The sequence below is a fragment of the Marmota marmota genome, unplaced genomic scaffold (assembly GCF_001458135.2).
Source record: "Marmota marmota marmota unplaced genomic scaffold, marMar, whole genome shotgun sequence".
Classification (NCBI taxonomy): Eukaryota; Metazoa; Chordata; class Mammalia; order Rodentia; family Sciuridae; genus Marmota; species Marmota marmota.
Genome location: NW_025999862.1, coordinates 2,800,057 through 2,823,022, shown reverse-complemented (window position 1 = coordinate 2,823,022; position 22,966 = coordinate 2,800,057). Strand labels below are relative to the sequence as shown.

At 50.6% G+C, this 22,966-nt stretch overlaps 1 protein-coding gene across 8 annotated transcripts in view; it reads right to left on the bottom strand.

Moving 5' to 3' along the window:
- Lrrc20 (leucine rich repeat containing 20) overlaps positions 1-22,966 on the bottom strand; it is a 103,900-nt gene that overhangs the window by 51,307 nt on the left and 29,627 nt on the right. For 4 of the 8 annotated variants that reach the window (XM_048809471.1, XM_048809505.1, XM_048809510.1 and 1 more), the window contains one exon: positions 18,383-18,521. The exons of 1 other annotated variant lie outside the window; for it this stretch is intronic. In XM_048809471.1, the coding sequence (XP_048665428.1) occupies positions 18,383-18,464 (82 nt within the window). In that variant the 5' untranslated portion in view covers positions 18,465-18,521. Of the gene's footprint in view, positions 1-18,382; positions 18,522-18,633; positions 18,661-19,828; positions 20,199-22,892 lie in introns of those variants that run through there. 3 more of the 8 variants (XM_048809464.1, XM_048809485.1, XM_048809494.1) reach the window with 3 other exon arrangements.

Below are 22,966 nucleotides of genomic sequence, written 5' to 3'. Positions count from 1 at the left end.
TTCAGGTGCCGTACAGGGAGTGAACCCAGGGGCGCTTAGCCGCGGAGCCACGTCCCCAGCTCTTTTATATACTTGATTTACAGACAGGATCTCATCCACTGGCTTAGGGCCTTGCTAAATTACTGAGGCTGGCTTTGAACTTGCGATCCTCCTGCCTCAGCCTCCCAAGCCACCAGGATGACAGGCACCACCGCGCCGGGCTGAAACCCGGTTCTTTTCTCTTGCCCAATGCAGGAACCTTCGTGGGGGACATCTCATATCCAAACTCTAACACCTTCAGTGGCATACCGCTTCCCCAGAACAGGAGTGCCATCCTCACACAGGTGACAAAATCAAAACACGATCAAGTGAGAGAAGCAGGTCACAAAAGGTCCAATACCGGCTGATTCCATTTCCGTGAAACATCCAGGAGAGGAGAGGAGACAGGAAGGGTGTCCAGGGCCAAGGGGGATGGGGAACGACGGCCAATGGGGAAAGGGTTTCCTTAGGGGGCACGGAGACAGGTCAGAAGGAGACAGTGGTGATGCTCAGCAATCTTGTGAATATTCTAAAACAGACTTTAAAATGGGAGTTTTATGTTACACGAGCAGGGCTAAAACAAAAACGAGGACAAGATGATCCCACCGACAAGGTTGTTGTGAGCATGAAATGAAACATCTGCACGGTGCTTGGCAAGGTGCCCGCAGACAGTCCACAGGAAACACCACTGCAAGGCGCGAAGATCCGGCCTCGGCTTGGGAATTCACGGCAGAGGTGTCTTGGGCCCGTCCTGCCCTGGGGACAAGGCCACCTGGCAGGGCACTTAGTCTTGCCATCTCAGGACAAGGGGACCACCACAGGTGTGAGCATGGGATCCGGAACTTTCCAAAAATATCCTGTCCTTCCTGGCAAGCCAGATGACAATTTGAAGACAAAACCACCCAACATTTAATTTAAAACAAAAGTTAATTCCAAGCACAGTGCAAAATCAAACGACGCACCAATTTGACATTAGATTACTTTGATTTAATCAACGACTCACGGCAAACACAAAAGGGAATCAAAAGAGCAGCCACCCTCATGCCAACAGCATGGCCATCAACAGCTCTGAAGGGACCTCAGCTGGCCCAAGTAGAGGCCATGTGGTCAACCCAGACCTTGGAGTGGCCCTGAGGTCATCTTTAAGAATAAAAGCAGGTGGGGCTGGGGATGTAGCTCAAGTGGTAGCGCGCTCGCCTGGCATGCGTGCGGCCCGGGTTCGATCCTCAGCACCACATACAAACAAAGGTGTTGTGTCCGCTGAAAACTAAAAAATAAATATTAAAAAAAAAAAAAATTTAAAAAAAAAAAAAAAAAAAAGAATAAAAGCAGGCAACACTGTCACTTTATGTAGTCCTGGCAACCACTTCTGAGGAAGAGAGTTATAATCAATCCCCTTCTGCAGATAAGGAAATTAAGGCTCAGAGAGGTTAAGAGTTTGCTCAAAGCCACACAGCAAGTAAAAAGGTGGAGCTTGCTTTCCTCTTGAGGAATCCAGATTCTAATCTGCTGTTACCCTTCATTCATCAAGTCACTGGACAGGTCACTGTCAGGGCCTCACACTCCCTATCTGTGAAATGCCTGGTGAAGGTAACTGAACCTCTATAGTGGCATTTTCGCTGGCTCTGTGAGGGCCCTGTCCTGTTGTCGCTTATGTGAGGGTTTTTGCTTTGTTTTGTTTTTTTCCTCCACCGAATGAACATGACAGTTATGAATGCATTTGTCTTGCTTTTCCTGGCAGGACAGAGAACTCCTCGAGGGCAGAAGTTGGGTCCCACTGAGATGGATTGCATATTTAAGAGAGCGTGAAACTCAAGTTCAAATTCCAGCACAAGATTTGCCGGCCGTGAGAGTTTAGGCAAACCCCTGCAGATCACAGAGGCTCAAGCTCCCCTTCTCTGAATGATGCCAAAATCCCACCTCTCCAGGGCTGCTGGGAAAATCAGGTAGAATCTTTCGCCTGACAAATATAGGCACTGTCCAAGGAAGGACGGTGAGCAAGTCAGAGCCCGGCCCACCAGGAGCGCACGCCCAGCAACGAAGAAGAGCAGTGAACAGGGACGGGTACCCGGGAGAAGGCTGTGCGGTGACCACTGCCCCCGGGAAACCAAATGGTATCATGGGACAACAGGTCACAGGGGTGGAGAAGGGACAAACCTTACCAGGGAGGCCAGGGAGGGCTTTTGGAGAGGGAGCGACATTTAGCGCAGGGCATGGCAAGATGCGAGGAGAGGATGATTCAGACGAAGTAACAGCAAGCACCACAGCCTAATGGGACACCTGCCCGCGCCCTAGTTAGCTCCCTCCCTCCTCGCTCACTCGCCCATCCTGTCCTCATCCTGGTGGCAGGGCGGTGCAGACAGGCACAGCGGTGGCCCTCAGTGAATGAATGTTTGCCTGAAACAACTTGACAAAACAAGGGACCTTGGGGATGAATCGGAACACGACAAAATGCGCATCTTAGCAAAACGCAGTCATCCAAGACCAAGCAGCTGCCAATTAAAAGGATCTTAACTTCCCCCTCATCAGGAGGCTACTGATCCTGGGCTGCACCTGTCCCTGAGAAGCAATCGCAATCCCCTAACCTCTGCAGCAGATGACAGATTGCTCATTGTGTATGTGTGACCACACCCGCAGCTCAGGGTTTGCTGGGGGCCCGATACCAGAATGACTGGCTTTGCTAGTCCGCCCCCAGCATGCACTTCTGTCCCCCACCAACTCATCAGAGCCATGTTTACAATTCTGTCAGTATTTTGGTTTTAATAAACTCCTTGGCCTTGTTAAATCACCTCCCCAAGGCGAGAACCTTCACACTTGAGCAATGCAAGCTTTTAATGCGACAGAATTATCTACTTGGCGGTCTCCCTGTGGTCGTGCATTTTTATTCTGCCAACACACACTTTTTCAGGATGCATAATTACCCATGCAATTTCAAACAATATTGTTGTGCTTCCCCCCTCAAACATGCTGCTCCAAGTGCCAGAGACACCTGGGGCAGGCCACTGTGGGCAGGGGCTCTTCTGCAGAATCTCCGGCTCCAGCAGACGCTGCCATCTGTCCAGTCCCCTGCTATGTGCTTCACTGGTGTCCCTTGGGGGCCCCAGCTCATTGGAATGCACCTATCCACCCGAGATGGCCCAGAGGTCTCTATTCCGGTGAAACATGACCAGGTTTCAGACTGCATGAGCAGACAGCCACCCAGCTGCCCCCGGCCACTGGCAGCCACTGTCCTGGGTCTCCACCCACAGCCCCACCCCAGCAAGGCACCAGATCATTTGTTCCCTGGATTCCCCGAAGCTGCTTCACGTCTGTGTCATGTCCTGCAGTGACCTTCCTAAATCCGCCCCGATTCCGTCACTGTCCTCAGAAACCACCAGAGACTCCCACCACCACCCAGATCAGGGACAGCAGAGGTGGCTCACGCACTCATTTAACTTCCTGAACTCAGACGGTGTGTGTGACTCCAGGCTTGAAGACACATATTTCCCTACAACATGGGTTTGCTAGTCACAAACCAGCCACGTCACCTGGCTCCCAGCCAGCAAAACAGTGGCCTCCGTTGCCCTTGAGGGCCTCAGTTTAACCCCCTCCCCGCCGGTACTTGGTAGATGTGGCCTTGGGGAAGTCGCTTAGACCTTCTGTGCCTCGGTTTCCTCATCTGTAAAATGGGAAGGACCATTTTACAGCAGGGGGATGATTAAATCACAAGGCTGCTGTGGGGATGGAGGAGATGCACAGTTAGCATCGGGACAGCCTGGCCCCCGGGGGGTATTAAATAAATGTGAGCTCATAGTGTTACTCAGAGGTCATTTAAACTCTGTGAGTTTTCAGTCCTCAGATCCTCTTTGTTTTGTTTTACTTTGCTTTTGGAACTGGAGATTGAACCCAGGGGCACTCAACCACGGAGCCACATTCCAAACCTTTTTATATTTTTTTAACAGTTGCTAATAGACCTTTATTTTATTTATTTATATGGGGTACTGAGAATCAAACTCAGTGCCTACACACATGCCAGGCAAGTGTGCTACCACTGAGCCACAGCCACAGCACCCCCCCTTTTTATATTTTATTTAGAGACAGGGTCTCACTGAGCTGCTTGGGGTCTCACTAAGTTGCTGAGTTCAAAGTTGACTTTGAACTCTAGGTCCTCCTGCCTCAGCCTCCAGAGCCACTGGGATTACAGGCGTGTGCCACTGTGCCCAGCCAGACCCTCTTTAGATCCCAAACCTTGTGCACTACACCAACCAGCAACATCACAAACCAGCAACTGAGGGTCTGGCCCTGTGGTAGTCGGGATGACACTGCAGGCCCACCTTTACCCTCCTGTGTCACAGCCCTGCCCCTCCCCACAGAAGCCTTCCACTCAAGGCCGCCCAGCCTCTGCCCACACAGACCCTTCACCTAGACTGCCCCCACTCCTGTCCCCTACTGCCAGCCTACTCCCCAATTCTTCCTTTAAGGTTTGACACCAATGTCACCTTTTCCGTGCAAACCCGTCAGTGTGGCTGCTTAACTGATGTCGCGTGTGCACACCGTTCAAGACAGTGAGGGCAGGACTCAGTCCTCCCCAGCTCACACTCCGTTCTGCAAGTGTCACACAACCAAAGCGACTGTCCAACCATCCAGTGACCTGTCTCCAGGTTCCAAAGTATCACTGCACCCTCTGGGTCTCAACCTCCTCACTGTGAAGAGACTGTCACCATCCGTGGGGCTCCCCGGGAGACTGCTCAGGTCAGGCCGGTTCTCGCACCTGGGGCAATTTCCGCAGACAGAAGAGTGAGGCAGGGAGAACTGAGGGTTGGGCCCATGGGACCAGGAATTCCTTCACCCAGTCAGTAAGGGCACCACAGGTCACCTGCACCAGCGGCCTGGCAGGAGACAGACACCCAAGGAACAGGCCAGCCGTGCTGGGGCTCAGCCACTCACCCCACTCCTGCTTTGTGCTTTTGAGTTGGCTGGGACGGAACCCGGGTGCTCCACCGCCGAGCCACCCTCTCTCCATATCCCTGGATACATCTGCTCTTCCTCCCTCCCAGGAGCCACAGGCTGTCATCAAGCTGATCCCCTTCCCGCCATGGCTCCTCCTGTCCCTGAGGCTACAGGGTCCAGACAGGCTCCCACTGAGTCCTACAGTGACCAGGGAACAAGGAGGTAAGACTCGACCCAGGCCTGGGGGGCAGGGTTTGCCAGAAGCCCCACCCAGCCCTCTCCTCGCTCCTGAACAGTGCGCTCTGTACCCCCAACATGGGGACATGGCACTTGGCACCAGCTGCTCTGGTGTCCAGTCCAGAAGCAGTCGGAGCGCCCCAGGTGCCCAGGGGAGAGCTGGCACTAATCGCACATCCCAGGCCAGGCCCTGCCCCTCTGCCTCACCGGCTGCCACACGGGGCCGATCTCTGTCAGTGAAGCTGTCCGACTCCCTGAAAGCTCGCCTGATTTTCCTTTCCAAGCTGGCTCTTTGCCTCTGAATAATGCCTACACCCACACCAGGTGTCCCCTACGTCCCTTTCTCTGCATTGGCTCATCCTGTCAGGCTCACACCCCCTGGTCCCCCCAAGAGTTTACTGACTGCCTCTGCAGCCACGGACAGAACCCGCAGGCTACTCTCTGCAGACCCACTGGGCATCGACCGCACCAGCTCTCCCTGTCCCCCCCGTGCCACCCATGTAGCCAGAACCCAGGCAAGCCTGAATGATGCCTTCCCTAGGGGCACTCACCACCCAGAGCCTGGGTGCACACTGCACACGTGTTCCAGGGATGCGCGAGGAACAGTCACAGCAACACGGCGCGTCCACAAACAGTGGCATGGGGTGAATTACTGGGGTTTGTGCACACTGTAGAATATTATACAACCGTGAACAAAAGAACAGACTACGGCTTCAAGTACCCTCATGGAGGCTTCTCAAAATCACAAGGCTGAGCGGTAAACAGACAAAGCTATATGCCTTACAAATCCATGTATGGAGCATAAAAACAAGGCAAACTCAACTATACAGAGGCACAGACACACATGGTAAAACTAAAGCAGACAGGGGAAGGTTCATCACACAGGACACTGGCGACCTCTGGGGGTGGGAGGAGCTTCTGCTCATGGTCTATGTCTACACCTGGGTGGTGGTGGTGCTGAGTGCTGCATTGTTCTATTGAACAATGAACTGCTCTATTGTTTTATGGACTTTCCTGTAAGTACATAAATTTTTATAGCTTTATAAAGAAACATGATTGGATGAAGCACACTTAGAGGGGAAGGTCTGGGAGACCTGGCCAAAAAACAAGCATTCAGGCTGGGCCTCAGAACTTGAGAAGGGCTCAGCCACAGGGGGCCCAGGGAGGGAAGGCCTCCACAAAGGGAGCAGCATCGCAAAGGCCTGAGGCTTTTTTTGGTACTGGGGATTGAACCCAGGGGTGCTTAACCACTGAACCACATCCCCAGACCTTTTTTTTTTTAATATTTTTTAGTCATACATGGACACAATATCTTTATTTTGTTTGTTTTATGTGGTGCTGAGGATCGAACCCAGTGCATCACATGTGCAAGGCAAGCACTCTGCCACACTGAGCCACAACCCCAGCCCACATCCCCATCCCTTTTTAAGTTTATATTTTGAGACAGAGTCTCGCTAGGGTGCTTACAGTTTCACTAAGTTGCTGAGGCTGGCTTTGAACCTACAGTCCTCCTGCCTCAGCCTCCTGAGCCGCTGGGATTACAGGCCTGCGCCACCCCGCCCAATGGGCCTGAGGCTCTGTGGTACAAGTTTGGGCTTTACTCTGTAAGGGGAAGCCATCGAGGGTTAACACAGAGACAGCTGCAGCCAGCCAGGGCTGGGTCCCATGCTTTACAGTAGGGAACCTGGCCCATCAGCTGGGAGTCAGCCCATGGTCTGGGACCCCAACTCCTAACCTCTAGGTGGAAGCCCTTCCTACGAGAGAGCAGCTGTCTTCCTGCAGCTCACCAAACTCCACGTGGCGAGAAGCCTGCCCTGCAGAGTTGCCAGCACCAGGCCCATGCTAACAGCTTACAGGGTGGCCTCCTAGAGAGGGGTCTCAGTCAGGGCCATTTTGCCCCCTGGGGACATTTAGTACTGTCTGGAGACAACTCTGGTAGTCACAACTAGGGGAGGGGGTACTACTAGAACTACAGACCGAATGGTGCTCCCCCCAAATTCATTGGTTGGAACCTAATTCATAAAAGGATGGCCTTTAGAGGTGGGCCTTGGGGATGTGAGTAGGTTGTGAAGGGACCCTCGCACACACAACTAGCAGCCTCAGAAGACAGACCCCAGAGAGGTCCCTCCCCCATTGCACTGTGAGATTACCCTGCAAGAAGACAGCTGGAACAGAACCTCTCCAAGACACCAAATCTGCTGGCACCACGGTCTCAGACTTCCCAGCCTCCAGAACCACGGGAAGTACATTTCTGTTGTGCATAAGCTGCTCAATCCATGGTGCTGTGTTAGGCAGCCTGGACAGACGGACAAAGACAACCAGCAATGGGGGGCAGTGGCTGGGGAGGTTGCTGAACCCCCCACACAGGACAGCCCCCACCACCAGCAATCCAGCCCAAGGCTCAATAGTGTCAGGACACAGAAAGGCCCACCCAGAGACTCAAAGCCTGCCTTTCAAATAAATACTGAGCCCTCAAGACAGAAAAGCCCTCACAGGGGAGATGACGTAGAGGGTCATTCTTGGCCTCCCAGGACCCTCAATCCAGAGACCGTGTCTAAAGATGGCATTTTAGGAAGAAGGTTTCTGGTGACCCCTGACATTGTACCACATGGAGCAGGGCTGGGAGAGGGCTCTCCCCTTGGGAGAGCAGCAGGGGGCTCTGCAGTGGACACCTCCGTCCCCCTTCCCTGCCCGGCCAACTCGCAGCCTACAGCCCCAGGAGAGGCAGGGAGCAAGATGGCAGAGCCAAGAATTCAGCCCTAATGGGGAGCAGAGAGAGGAGCCCCATGTCTGGGGGCTGCCTGGGAGCCCATCCCTCCCCTGTGCCCACAAAACACCTACAGGTAAGGGACATTCAGGTGGCTAAGCGGCCTACTCCACCTGGTCGACCTTGAGGACTCCCCAGGTCCACACCCTCTACCCCCATAGGTGACAGCTTCCTTCCTTTGCCCTAGAACTGCAGGCCAACAAGCCTCGACCAAGGCCAAGGCCACCACTCAACAAGGCAGACAAACTGCTCCTGCTGTAGCCCTGGCTACTCGCCCTCCTCAGTGTATGTGTGAGAGAGAGACAGACAGAGTAGTCTGCTTCCCCCTCCAGACTGGACACTCTACAAGCAGGTGCCCTGGGCAGAGCAAACACAGCAGGTACTCAATGTGTGTTTGATTAAGGTTTTTTGTTTATTTATTTATTTTGGGGGGTACCAAGGATTGAACCCAGGGGCACTTTACCACTGAGCCACATCACCAGCCGTATTTTGTATTTTTATCTAGAGACGGGTTCTCACTGAGTTGCTTAAGGTCTCACTGTGTTGCTGAGGCTGGCTTTGAACTCACAATCCTCCTACCTCAGCCTCCTGAGCTGCTGGGATAACACGTGTGCACCATGGTGCCCAGCAAGAAGTGGATTTTTTAATTAAGAAGGCAGTTATGATCCAGTTATCGGGTATTAAACTGCTTCCTGAATGCTCTCTTTCTGAGTACCCTTGTTCCAAAAAGCAGGTTGTAAGATCACATCCCTGCAGGGTCATCTTGAAGTGTAAATATAGGAAGTGAGCTGGCAGGAGGGGATGCCCTTGTGAGGACCTGGCACTCCCCCACCAACAACCTGGTCAGGGCTCAGGTTCCCGTGGCCTGCTGGGCTGGTGAAAGGGTGCCACCTGCTGGTGGGTCTAGGACAACAGCACTTTGGCTGAAGTGCAGGTGAGCCTGGGAGAGAGCAAAGGCAGGTGTGGAGGGGGATACAACCACACATCACCTTACCCCTCACTAGCCCTGGTCTCCCTACTCAGGGATTTCATGGCTCCCAGACTAGCTGCTGATTCTCAGGAACATGTCATATTCATATTCTCTCTCACATACACTCACACACACCCAGAGCCCTGCCCAGAAATCTCCTAACTGTAAATAGTAAGCCAGGAATTCTCAAAATTCAAGGTCGGGAAAACTCATGCAATGTTCATCAAATGTACATCTCCAGGCGCTCCCTCAGAGAATGTACCTTCCAGAGCTCTAGAGAAGGACACATGATCCATACAATCACCCTGGGGCCGGGGCTGCAGCTCAGTGGTAGAGCGCTTGCCTAGCACATGAGAGGGACTGGGTTTGACCCTCAGCACCACATAAATAAATAAAATAAAGGTATTGTGTTAATCTACAACTTAAAAATTAAGAAATTTAAAAAAAATGTTTACCCAATAGCCAAATATCCAGATGATCTGATAGGAAGAAATCTCTGTGATCTTGAGCTAGCCAAAGATTCCCTGGTTATAACAACAGAAGTGCTGTATTATTAAAAAGAAAAAAAAATTAAAAGAAATGTATTTAAAATGTACTTAAGGGCTGGGGCTGGGGCTCAGTGGTAGAGTGCTCACTTGGCATGCATGAGGCACTGGGTTCGATTCTCAGCACCGCATAAACATAAAATAAAGGTATTGTGTCCACCTACAACTAAAAAATAATACATGAAAAAAATGTTTAAATAAATGTATTTTAAAAGAAAAAAATGAGGACCAGGTGCAGTGGCCCATGCCTATAATCCCAGCATCTTGGGAGGCTGAGACAGGAGGATCGAAAGTTCAAAGCCAGCCGCAGAAACTTAGCAAGGCCCTAAGCAACTCAGTGAGACCCTATCTCTAAATAAAATATAAAATAGGGCTGGGAATGTGGATCAGTGGTCAAGTGCCCTTGAATTCAATCCCTGGTATCCCCCTCCCAAAAAAGAAAAAAAAAATGATAAATTGGACTTTACCACCAAATTAAAAATATCTGCTTTTCAAAAGACACTGTTAAGAGAACAAGACAAGGCAGAGGCTGGAAACTGTACTATCAAAACACGTACCTGATAATGAATTTGCCTCTAGAATATATAAAGAACTTTGCAACTTAATGAGAAAACCCATTCTTTGAAATGGCCAAAAGATTAGAATAGACATTTTATCAAAGACAGCTAGATGGCCAGGAGGCACATGAAAAGACATTCAACATCATTTTTCATCAAAGAACTGTAAATTAAAGTCACAAGGAGATGCCATTATGCAACTAAAAGAATATATAAAATTAAAAACCACACAGAGTGTTGAAGAGAGCTGGGTGTTGGTGACACACGCCTGTAATCCTGGCGGCTCAGGAGGCTGAGGCAGGAGGATGGCAAGTTCAAGACCAGCCTCAGCAACTCAGCAATTCCCTGTCTCTAAATAAAAATTAAAAAGAGCTGGGAGTGTGGCTCAGTGGTAAAGTGTCCCTGGGTTCAATTCTCAGTACAAAAAAAAAAAAACCAACAGTGTTGAAGAGGACAAGAAGGAATTGGAACTCTGGCTGTGAGTGGGGCTGGTTCTAATAGCCAAACACACTCTCACACAGGCAATCTAGCAATCCTACCCCCCTGGGCCCAAGAGAAATGAAACCTGCCTTCACCTGTATGTGAACATTTACAGGCTTTAACTTATGATGGAAAAAACTGGAAATGATCCAAATGTCCTCCAACAGATGAATGAATAAAGAGAAGATGGTAATCTATGCAGCATAATACTACTCAGACCAAAAGGACCCTCTAAGCCAGGTGTGCAGGCATGGCCCATAATCCCAGTCACCCAAGGCTAGCCTGGGCAACTTAGTGAGACCCTGACTCAAAATAAAATAAAAGGGGTTGGAGATGTAGCTTGATGGTAAAGTGACTCTGGGTTCCATCCCCAGTATGGGAAAGGGGCTCAAGTCTCTCAATTAAAATGGCATGGCAGTTGCATATAACCCCACATCCCCTCCTGTAGACTGTAATCTCTAGATTGCTTTTGGTACCTAAATGATATAAATGCTACATAAATTGTCACACTGCCTTGTTTAGAAAATAATAACAAGAACAAAGTCTGTACGTGTTCAGAACAGGCCCAGTTTTTTTCTAAGCAGTTTCTATCCTTAGTTGATTGACTCCAAGGATACAGAACCTGTGGACAGGAGGGCACTCAAGGCCCAGGAGAGTTACCTGGGAGGCTGGCTAAATGGCAGACCACCCCCTTCCTACCCACAGAGATTCTATCTCAAAGCTCTGGAGCAGAGCTCATGAATAGGCATTTTTAACCAGAACTGATTCAGTCCTCAGGCCACGTGCCCAGGACCTGCCCTCTGGAAGACCCTGCAGGAGTGGAGGAACTGACCAAGGGACATCTGTCCTGGGGAAGCGGCCCAGGGGGTGTCCCCACTGCCTCATCACCACCTGGGTCATCCTAACAACTCTGTTGACATCAGGCACAACAGTAGATATTAGCCTCTGGGTTTTTTTGACTTGAAAAAAGTCAAAACTGGAAAGGTGTTTACAATGATGCCTGGAATTTCCTAAGGCCCTGCAGAGGAGTCTGGGAGGCAGAGGGTGGGCGGGTGCAGGTGCTCCAAGGCCCTGGACTGGTAGGTCAGTCTGGGTCACCCAGGGGCCTAGGTTTCAAAGCCCAAAGGGGCCCAGAAATGTCATTTTGAGCCTGGCTTGAGGTGGGGAGCCAAGACCCCTGTGAAAAGCTGGGGTTTGAAGGACCACCTTCTCAGAAAAAGAATAAACCAGGGGAAATCTCCTTTTTGATTATTGGAGAGCTGTCCTGTCTTGGCCTGGGCACTGAATTGAACAAAACACCTCCCCCAAATATTTTGAAATCACAGGCCTATCCTTAAGGTTTGAGGAGTCACTACCCCTAAGGCCCAGAAACCCCGAGGGCTAAGAAGTCAAGAGAAGATAGGCTCCCTAGGCTGTCACTCGCACAGTCACAAACACAGCTCCTCGAGGACAGCCCTTCAACCTAGGACTACACAGAAGAGGCACCGCAAGACCTGAGCCCAGTGCCCATCTCTAGCAATCAGAGAAATGCAAATTAAAACTACTCTAAGATACCATCTCACTCCAATAATAATGGCAGCCATTATGAAGTCAAACAACAATAAGTGCTGGCGAGGATGTGGGGAAAAACGTACACTCATACATTGCTGGTGGGACTGCAAATTGGTGTAGCCAATCTGGAAAGCAGTATGGAGATTCCTTGGAAAGCTGGGAATGGAACCACCATTTGACCCAGCTATTCCCCTTCTCGGACTATACCCAAAAGACCTAAAAAGAGCATACTACAGGGACACAGCCACATCAATGTTTATAGCCTCACAATTCACATTAACGATAGCTAGAATGTGGAACCAACCTAGATGCCCTTCAGTAGATGAATGGATTAAAAAATGTGGCATTTATACACAATGGAATATTACTCAGTAATATTACTCAATAATACCCACTGACTAAAAAAATAACAAGATCATGGCATTTGCAGGTAAATGGATGGCATTAGAGCAGATTATGCTAAGTGAAGTCAGCCAATCCCTAAAAAACAAATGCCAAATGTCTTCTCTGATATAAGGGGGTGACTCAAAATGGGATAGGGAGGAAGAGCAAGAGAAGAAGACTACCACTAAATAGGGAAGAGAGGTGGGAGGGAAAAAGAGGGAGAAGGGGAGTTACACGGAAGATGGAAGGAGAAGCTCACTGTTATACAGAATACGTATATGATGCTGTAATGAGAAAAAGAAAAAAAAAGTATGTCACATTAGTTTGGATAGAGAGAAAGGATGGGAGAGGAGGGAAGGAGTAGGGAGGATAGGAAGGGCAGCAGAATAGAATAGACAATGATTGATGTATGTACATTCCATGTATGTATTTTATGTCAAAATTCATTCTGCTGTCATGTATGACTAAAAAAAATATAAATAAATAAAGACATGAGCCCAGGGCCCAAAACTACCTAAGGTTCACCCAGAACAACCCACTGTGACAAGAGTCGGCGGGACAGCAGACCTGCACCTTAATAACACCCTTTTACAGAAGAAGTAAAGTTCCAAAAGATAAGTACAAAGAAGTCATAGTTAGAGAAATAAGAGTTGAACACTTAATAAAGAAATGATATTATTCCTTTAAATCAAATTCCTTTTTACTAAGAGGCATAAAATTCATTGGATCTGAAGAGAATCCAGAGCATATTCAATCAGATTATTAAGAGAACCAAATAGAACTTTTGAAAACATGGAATTAAAAATTTTAAATGTAATGGAAGGCTCAGTGGGTTAAACACAAAGAAGCAAAGAGTGAAATGGAGGGCAGACTGAAGAAATCCCTCAGCTGTGGCCCAAAGAAAGCAAGAAGATACAGAAGGAGGCCGGGTGCCTCGGCACGTGCCTGGAATCCCACAGCTCAGGAGGCTGAGGCAGGAGGATGGCAAGTTCAAAGTCAGCCTCAGCAACTCAGTGAGGCCCTAAGCAACTCAGTGAGACCCTGTTTCTAAAAATAAAACACAAAATAGGGCTGGGGAATTGGGGCTGGGGCTGTAGCTAGTGGTACAGCGTCTGCCTGGCACATGTGAGGCACTGAGTTCAACCCTCAGCACCACATAAAAATAAATAAATGAAGATATTGTGTCCATCTATAACTAAAAAAAAAATCAAAAAGGAAAAGAAAAGGGCTGGGGAATGTGGCTCCGTGGTCAAGTGTCCCTGAGTTCAAGCCCTGTACCTCAAAAAAAAAGGAGATACAGAGGAGGGCCTGCAGGGATTCCTGACAAAAGAGACTCAAGGGATGGGTAAGAGCAACACACCAACAGCCAGTAACCAGGAGTTCTCTATAAATGAACAGATAGGAATCCTCAGAGTCAGAAAACACAAGACTCTTGAAAGGATTAAAAGGTACCAAAGGTGCCATCCAACACCGCGGCCCAAGTGAGCTTGGTTCCTCTCTTCCCGGCCCACGGCAATGCCTCCATGCAAGGCAGCCATGCCTCCTGGTCCAGTTCCTAGGCCTTTCCACGTCCTGCTTTTCTGCTGTAATGATCCCTCTTTAAAGTCACCCCAAGTCAGGGTTGGTGGCGCTCACCTGTAATGCCAGCGGCTCCAAAAGCAGAGGCAGGAGGATGGCAAGTTCAAAGCCAGCCTCAGCAACTTAGCAAGACCCTAAGCAACTACCTTGTCCAATCCTCCCCTGTCTCACAATAAATATAAAATAGGGCTGGGGGGTGGCTCAGTGGTTGAGTGCCCGTGCGTTCAATCCCTGGTACAAAAAAAAAAAAAGATGAGCACCCCTGACTTGTGTTTTTTCCATAGTACCAGGTGGTCCTTCTTAAAACTCTATTCTCCTCTAGTTTTAAGAGAAATACGAAGAACTGGGCACCATGGTGCCCATCTGTAATTCCAGTCACTCAGGAGCTGAGGCAGAAGGATTTCAAATTCAAGCCTAGCTTGGCAACAGAGCAAGATCTTGTTTCAAAAATTAATTTTAAAAAATGCATTATCACAGAACATTTATAAAATACAAACTATCGTTTTCTAATTTTCATTTGTATCTTGTTTTGTTTCCTTTCATTTTCTCTTCTACATAAATACACATGTTTAATATATTTGGTATATTATCATATACACAGTTTGGGATCCTTGTTGTTGTTTTTTTTCCCAAGCACATCATATATAAGAATGTGCTGGTCCTTATTTAAGCATACGTTGGAAGGTTACGCACCGTTGTTAATGGCTACACAACTGACACTGTACAGCTGTGACAAAATTGATCTAAGCCATCGTCTGGAGTGGGATGCTGAGGCTGCTTAGACTGTTTGCTGGTTCACACAGGAACCATACTGAGTCACCCAGTTCCATTTCCACCTCCTCCAGAAAACCTTCCTGGCTATATGAACTCCCAGCCGCACTCCTCCTCTGAATTATAACCTGGGCTCCATCTGATGGCCGAGCTTGGAGGCTATGCATCGCTCTATCTCATGGGTGGTGGGCTGGGATCAGGCCCAGAGCACTACTGTACACATCCCGTGAGCTCTCCAGCACCTTGCACACAGCAGGTGCTTAATACCCACTGACTGCTTAGATCCCAGACCTCCCAGGCTGCATGAGCCTGGCCAGCCCCCCTTCCCAAGGGTCAGGACTTTAGGCACCCACAGTGGCCTGTGCTGATATTTTGCTTCTTCTCTGACCACTACAGAGGTAAAAAGGCCCCCCTACTGTCCAATCCTACATTTAAAGGCCTGGTCCCCACTGCCTGGGCGTCTCCACCTTCAGCCAGGGCCACCATGGCTCATGGCTCGCCCAGGTTGGTAAGGGCTTTGCCACACTCACTGAACTTCCACACCCACTGAGGGCTGTGTGGTAGGGCAAAGGCCTGGCTCTGGTGCCGTTCAGTTAGTGGCCTGGCAGGGAGCCAGAGGCCTGGCTTGAGTTCCTTGATGGGCATGGACCCTGGACGGTACAGAGGAGGTGCTGTGGCATTCCCTCCCCTAAGCGCCCCCCACACCTCACCCAAGGCAGCTGCCAACTTGCCAGTTCACAGAAACTCCCAAGGGGCCCATGGGGACATCTGAGTTCACAATCTCTGGTCCACAGAAGCTGAAGCCCAAACTCCCTAGCAAAGCCAAACCATCTACTTACTGGGAACCATCCCTCACCCCCTGCCCCATGCAGCAGTGACACCTCGGCAGGGGCCTCTCCCTCCCTCCCACTGCCTGGGATACCTGTGTCCTCATAGCTGTCCCCAGGAAGCCTCCCCCCCCCGCCCTGCAGCCCCTGTACCCTTGCCACATCTGAATGAGATAGAGCTTCATGTGTCCCTCTAACCTGTGACATTTTAACATAGGTATAGGTGATTCGACCCAGAGATTTATCAATTTATACTTAAGTCACCAATAGAAACTGGCCCAGCAGAGAGAGACCTGGTTGGCTGACACCTGGAGGTAGTGTTTGTGTCACGCAGGATTTAGGCCCCACCTCTAGCTTTCAGGGATGAGAAAAAATTAAAAATAATCGCTGCCATCTACTGAGCTGCCTACATACCAAGCACCTTACAGGCATTATAATTGCTCCTAACCACCCTGATGAGGTAGACACTATTACCAAGCTCATTTTACAGATGAAGAAACTGAGGCTCAGACGGGTTAAACAATCTGCAAAGGTACTAAGCTAGTAGGTGACAGAGTGGGGATTCACCTCCAGGCCCCCAAGAGCCAAAGTCTGGCTGTCAGCTACAGTATCAGTGGTGGTCAGCCTCAAATACTGGGCCAAGCACAACCATGTCAGAGAGTAGTGCAGAATCCAGGACTCCTTGACTCAGGGCCCACAGCCAATGGCTCCCCACCATGCGGCTCCCCAGAGCTCCCTCCAGAGCTGGCAGTCATCGTCAAGTCAGTCTGCTGATAGAGGAGACGCCTCGCCCTCCTCGGCTCAGCTCAGCCAGTACCTCCCTATGCCAACACAGCACCTGACCCTGTGCTGGGCTCCAGCTGGGGCAGGGAGACAGGAGCAAAAGATCACAGGGTCCCTGACCTCTAGGGATGCTGGCTGGGTGCTAGAGAGCAGGAAGCCAGCAGGGGTGAATGGGGTCAGGGTGAGGGCTTCCTGGAAGAGGCCCTGACCAAACCCATCCAAAAGACTAAGTGTCCTTCCACTTCCTGAGCCATCACCCCCTGCCTCGGGAGCTGCATTCAGACACACCTGGCTGCTCACAGAAATGCCAGGGTCTGGGTCTTTGCTCGGGCAGTAACCAGTATAGAAATGCTCCTTTGCCAGATGGACAGAAAAACATAGACAGACAGACGCGCGCGCGAGTACACACACACACACACCTGCCTATGGAATTCCTTTCTTTATGTCAAAGACTTAACTCAAAGCCACCTGACTATTTGCACGATCATCCCCAAGAAAAGACTGCCCTAGTCCTCTGTCCTCTGGGTTCCCAGCGTACAGCTGTGGCTCTGCAGTGGTGCTTACACTCCAAGGATCGATCTCTCTCTCTCTCTCTCTCACACACACACACACACACACACACACACACACATCATTCATGTACACACACCTAGGTAGATGCACAGCATCCCCTGCTGACCCTTGTCATAAGTATCTGTTGATTAATCAGGATGGTCTGTCCTAGGGTACCTGAGCAGCTACCAGGCTAAGAGCAGTTCAAAGCGAAAGACCCCTGCGGCAGGCCGGGCGTGGTGGTGTGTAACTGTAATCCCAGCTATTTGAGAGGCTGAGCAGGAGGACTGCAAAAACAATTAAAAAATAAAATGTAAAATGGGCTGGGGATGTAGCTCAGTGGTAGAGTGCCTCTGGGTTAAAAAGAAAGGCACAGATGACACAGTTCAAGCAGTGTAAAGGGAGTGCAAAGGGGCCTCCCGGCTGAGCGATCTCAAAAGAGCCCACTCTGCCTGTGCAACTGCATCTTCTCCTCATCTGCAGAGGGGGGCTGGCCACACCCAGCAGGTATGATTCATCACAGGGAAGTTCAACAAGAGAACACTCGGAGGCACCCAGCACAGGGCCATGCACAAGGGCTACTCAGCCAGCGCTGGCCCAGTATCTTCGGCTGGTCCAGGGGCACACACACTCAGAATCATTGCAGTCCAAGGATAAGCACACACTCTCCATTTTCTTTTAATATTTATTTATTTATTTATTTTAGTTTTCGGCAGACACAACATCTTTGTTTGTATGTGGTGCTGAGGATCGAACCCGGGCCGCACGCATGCCAGGCAAGCGCGCTACCACTTGAGCCACATCCCCAGCCCTCTCCATTTTCTTTTTCTTTCTTCTTCTTTTTTTTTTTTGTACTGGGGATTGAACCCAGGGGCACTTTACCACTGAGCCACATCCCCAGCCCTTTTTATTTTTTATTTTAAGACAGGTCTAAGTTGCTGAGGGCCTCACTAATTTGCTGAAGCTGGCCTCAAACCTGCAATCCTCCTGCCTCAGCCTCCTGAGTTCCTGGGATTGATTACAGATGTGTGCTACCGCACCCAGCCTCAGGCTCCATTTTCTAGCACTATTTTTTTTTTTTTTAGTTGTAGTTGGCAACAATACCTTTATTTTATTTATTTATTTTTATGTGGTACTGAGGATCAAACCCAGCGCCTCGAATGTACTAGGCAAGCGCTCTACCGCTGAGCCACAACCACAGTCCAGACCCATTTTCTAGCATTTTTCAAACCTCTTTGGCCATGACCCATGGTAAGAAATGTGTCGTATGCTGGGACCTAGCATGAACAGACTAACACGGTTCCACCACTACAGGGAAAGATCCATGACTCCCTCCTGACAAGGCGCACCTGAGACTGACCCCTTCAGCTCTTCCTAGACCATCTCTACACTGAACTCCACAGGTCAGTTGGAAAAGCCCTGTCCCCACTCACCCAGAGTGTCAGAGCCGCTCTCCACCGTTTCGTTCACCTTCCGTGCAACTCTGGCCACGGCCTCACCCATCTTCTTCAGCATGCAGACTGGGGTGTCCCAGCCCCCAGGCCGGTCTGCTGCTCACAAAGGGGCCTGTGCCTAGAGGAAATGCAGGGCCATGAAGCACCATCCAGCTGGGGCTCGCCCCATGCACCTCCTCCCCAGGAACCCAGGCTGCCGGGAAGCCTACAGGGGGCCTCAGGCCACTTACCTCCTCTCTGGAACTCAGAACCTAGGCCACAGGCAGCTCAGCCTTTGGAAGAGCTGATGGGCCTGTCAGAGGGTGAGGGCAGCTGGGCCCTGCTGCTTCTCTGGGAGGATCAACATGTGTGACCTCATCAGACGCAGGGCCCGGGCCTGCATCAGTAGCCAGGTGGGTGTAAGGACTCAGATGTGCACTGGCCTGTGACTCAACAGGTGGGGCACCAAGGAGGAGGCAGGACACAGCCAAGTGCAGGGGAAAGACACCTGTCCCTCCATACTGCGACCTCTGAGTCAGGGCTCTATCTGCACAATTGCTCCAGCTCCCCTGTTCACCCCACCCACATCTGCCAGGCTCCCTGTGCACAGCAGGAGGTGGAGACACCAAGGCAAATTGGAGCTCAGTGTGACAGGTGGATGGGTCTCTAGAAATTGCCTCCCCAAGTGCCAACAGGAAGGGAAGGTTACAGCATCAGCCTGCAGACCTGATTATCAGACTGATGCTGGGTTGATCTCCAAGAAAAGGGGGAGGTGCTAGAAACGAGAGAAGGGAGATAAAATAATAAGGGGCTAAAATAAAATTATGTGGTATTAAGACATAAAAATGTCCTCAACCCTCTGTTTATTACTGAGAAGGAAACTAAGGCACAGGAAGTGGCTAAGTGGCCTGAACAAGGTCAAAGGGAGTGAGTGACAATGATCAGGCCTGCTCCATATCCAATGTTCACAGAAGTCACCCATATTGATAACAGCAGCACCCCACAAAGAGAGAAGGAACTTGAGGTCAAGGTCTTTGTCCCTAGGCTCCAATCCCAGCTTCCCAGATAACTCAGGGATTCCAGGGAGCTTGTTCCGAGGGCAGATGGGAAAGGGAGGGAGACAGTGCTCAGAGCTGCTGGCAGACCAAGAACAGTGCCCATGGGCTCAGCTAGACAAGCAGAGCAAGGCCAAGCCCATCTACCTGCCCAGCAGAGTCAACGGTATTCCACATGTGTGTGTTTCACCAGGGAGGCTGACACTGAAGGCCAGAGACACAGGGGTGCAGGGGGAAAGGCTGTTTGATAGACAGAATGTCCAACTCCACCATTAGTAGCTAAGACAGCTTGGGAGAGTTTTTTAACTACTCTGAGCCCGTTTCTTCTAGTAGGTCTAGTAATACCCACCTTGCTGAGTTAAACACGATTGAACAAAATCTATAGTTCTACCTGAATACTCCATAATTCCAGTTGAGAGGATAAAGCAGCACATGGGCAGGCATGGCAGCAGCTTCTAATCCCAGCTCATTGCCCACGCAAAATTGAGCAAGTCATCTCTGAGGAATGAGAATTCCCATCTCTCCACCTCCAGGAAGTCTTCCCTGATTGCCCCAGCCCTCAGTGTTCTCTCTTCCCTGTGAGTTTCCACAGCACTTAATGACTTAGCACAAGTCATCTGGGTTGCTTTTGAGCTTTTAAAAACCAACAGACACACACACAAACATACACATACAACTGGGCATTGTGGCACATGCCTATAATCCCAGCTACTTGGGAGGCTGAAGCAGAGGAAGTCCCAGTAATGGCAAGCTCTGAGGCCCAATGTTGTGAGTCAGAGGGAACAAAAAAGCCTAAACAGGATCAACATGTAAAGTCTAAGTGTCAGAATAGTTCACTAGGAAGAAGCGTTTCTAATATTCCAAACCATTCTCTGAGCACAGCACAAAGGTGCCCTAGATTTCCAAAGGGGATCTAAAATCATCACTTAAAATATTAAGTGCTTAAAATCACCACCCTCACTACTTGGCTAGGAATCACCCTTCCTTCACCTAAAACTTCCTCGTCCCCCGACAAGGGAGAATTAAGTCCATGGGCAGTCCCTCTCCAAAGCCGGAGGACAGAGAGAGGCAAGGCTGCGAGATGGAAGGGCGGCAGGATCCCATGTTATTCAGGGCCTAGTACAGGGTCAGAGGGGTCCAAACTAACAAACTTGGGATAATGAGGAGCTGGACTGGGCCTCTGGGATTCCAAAAGGGCATGGACAAGATCAGCCAAACACAGAAAATTGTCCAAGTCATGCAAGTGGCAGAGAGCTGCGGGCCTCTTCTAGACTGAGGGCAAAGCCCCTAGGCAAGGCTGCCCCTAGGTTGTGGGGGCTCCTGTGTAGATAAATAATCTGAGTCCACAACCTACAATCTGAATGTCAGCACCATCTGAACAACTGGCAAATAAGGCAGCCCCTCCTGGAACCAGAACCCAACCACAGGACTCCAGGACACCCCACAGGCCCAAGTGTGGAGCTCCCTGAAGCATCTGGTCATCCCCACGTGCAGGAGTGGTGATAGCAAGGAGTCAGAGAACATCCCAAAGGACAGAAACAGGAATCATCAGCACACATGGGTTTAGCCTAGGCATGGAATGTTCCAGATAGATGGTACTACCAATCCCAACCAGTTCCAGGCACTGGAAGGGGCTTTGGACAATGTCAAGAAAGCACTCCAAACCCCAGAGACCCTTGGACATAGGGTCTTAGCCCACACTCACACTGCTCCTGTCCCCATATGGTCCTCTCCACACAGCCCAACTCCCCTTTCCTATGAGTGGGCACCATGGTCCCAGGATATGTTTAAATCCAATGAACATCTCGTGGGGACCTTCTTTAAGGCACACACTGAGAAGTAATTTAACAGGACAGGGACAGGGTATGGGCCAGAACAAGCTTCCCACCAGGAGGCAGGATGAGCCAGATGCCACTGCAGCTATGATGCCAGGCCCAAGGGACCTCAATGAAGGCATAAGGCAAGATTTGAGCACCAGCTACACAAAGAGATGCAGGAGAGAGGGAGCAGGCCACCCGTCTGTTACCAGAATAAAGGAGGCCATCCTACAAGGCTGTCCTCTGAGGAGGGTAACTAATTCATGCACAGTTTCCAGGACTGTGAAGCAGCCCCATTTGCAAAATGAAAATACCACCTTCCTTAACTGGTTATGAAAAATACCTGATACAGCACTTTTGAGAAAGGACTTTACAAACCATGAAGTACTTCCCACATGAAGGCATTTCCAAAGATCAAACAGGTGTAGACAGGAAGTTTGAATATAATAAATTGAATGCCAGGAAAAAAAAAATCGTTGATTTTGTGGGAGCTGGCAATACTGGCTATTAGTCTACATCGGAACCTGGGTTCATCTCAATTCAAAGCTGGGGGTGGGGTGGGGTGTACTTAAACCCTGACAGTGGTTCTCTGACTCAGCCCTTACCAGCAAAAACTCTACCTTTTCTGCAGTCCCAGGAACTCTGCAAAGGAACCATTGCGACACCCCCATCTGCACCAGCTGCTCCTATATTTAGTTACTGGTGTGGTCAATTGGGAATTTTATAGCCTGGCAGCCACTCCGAATAACAACCTGAGCCTCCCCAGCCATGTGTTTCGAGCTGCTCCCACCCATGGCTCTAGCCAGTTCTCTCGATGGTGCCAAGCTAGGGAACGGGTGGCGAGTTGAAGGGCAGAGGACTTGCTTGGACCCCACTAGTTCCAAAGGCCCACGCAGGCCAGTACAGAGTTGACCCACTTTCACACCCGGGGGAAAGAGCCTGTTGGGCTGGGAACGGGACGCCTTGTTTTTTGTGCCACGGGGTTTGAGGAGACCTGTGCGAGCTCCCTTATGGACTTCTTGACATCCTCGGACTGCACCTTCCAGGACTGCACTGTTGGCCAGGCAGGGGCCCGCCTAAGCCGGATGCCCTCGGTGACTCCTGGTCCCGGGCCCACCGCTTGCCCGGCAGGCGGGGACTGGAGAAAATAAAGCAAAGCACTGAGGCATTCCCACAGCGGTCGTGGGGCCAAGAGGCAGCTCCAGAGCAGGCATCTGCAGCTCTCCAGGGCGGAAGCAAACCCCGAAATTGTCACTTGGGGACGAGATACACAGTAACCTCTCCCAGCTCAGGCGCCTCCCCAGGGGAACGGAAGCCCGTCCGGGAGCGCGTCCCCAGGTTCCCTTTTCCCTGGTAGCGTTGCACCCACTCCCCAAGAGCTACTGCGATGCAGTCGCTTTGTGCAAACAAGAGCCGGCGCCTCCGGGCCGGTTGGCACCGCAGGAGCCACTGCCGGTGCGCCGCTGCTCTATTCCACCGGGTGACCTGGGGGAGGGGCGGGGAGGGGACGAAACATAAACCCGGATATTTCTCTCCCTCTCTCCCCCAGCCCCTTCAACGCTTGGCCTCAATACTACGTTTCCTTTGCGGGGCACGAAGCGTGTGGCCCGATTCCGGACCGCTTTCGGCTCCACTTACGGCGACAATGCCTCCTAGCGCCCTGCGCAGCGCAGTCACGCTCCCGCGGCCACCGGCGGCGCCCCATGCAAGTT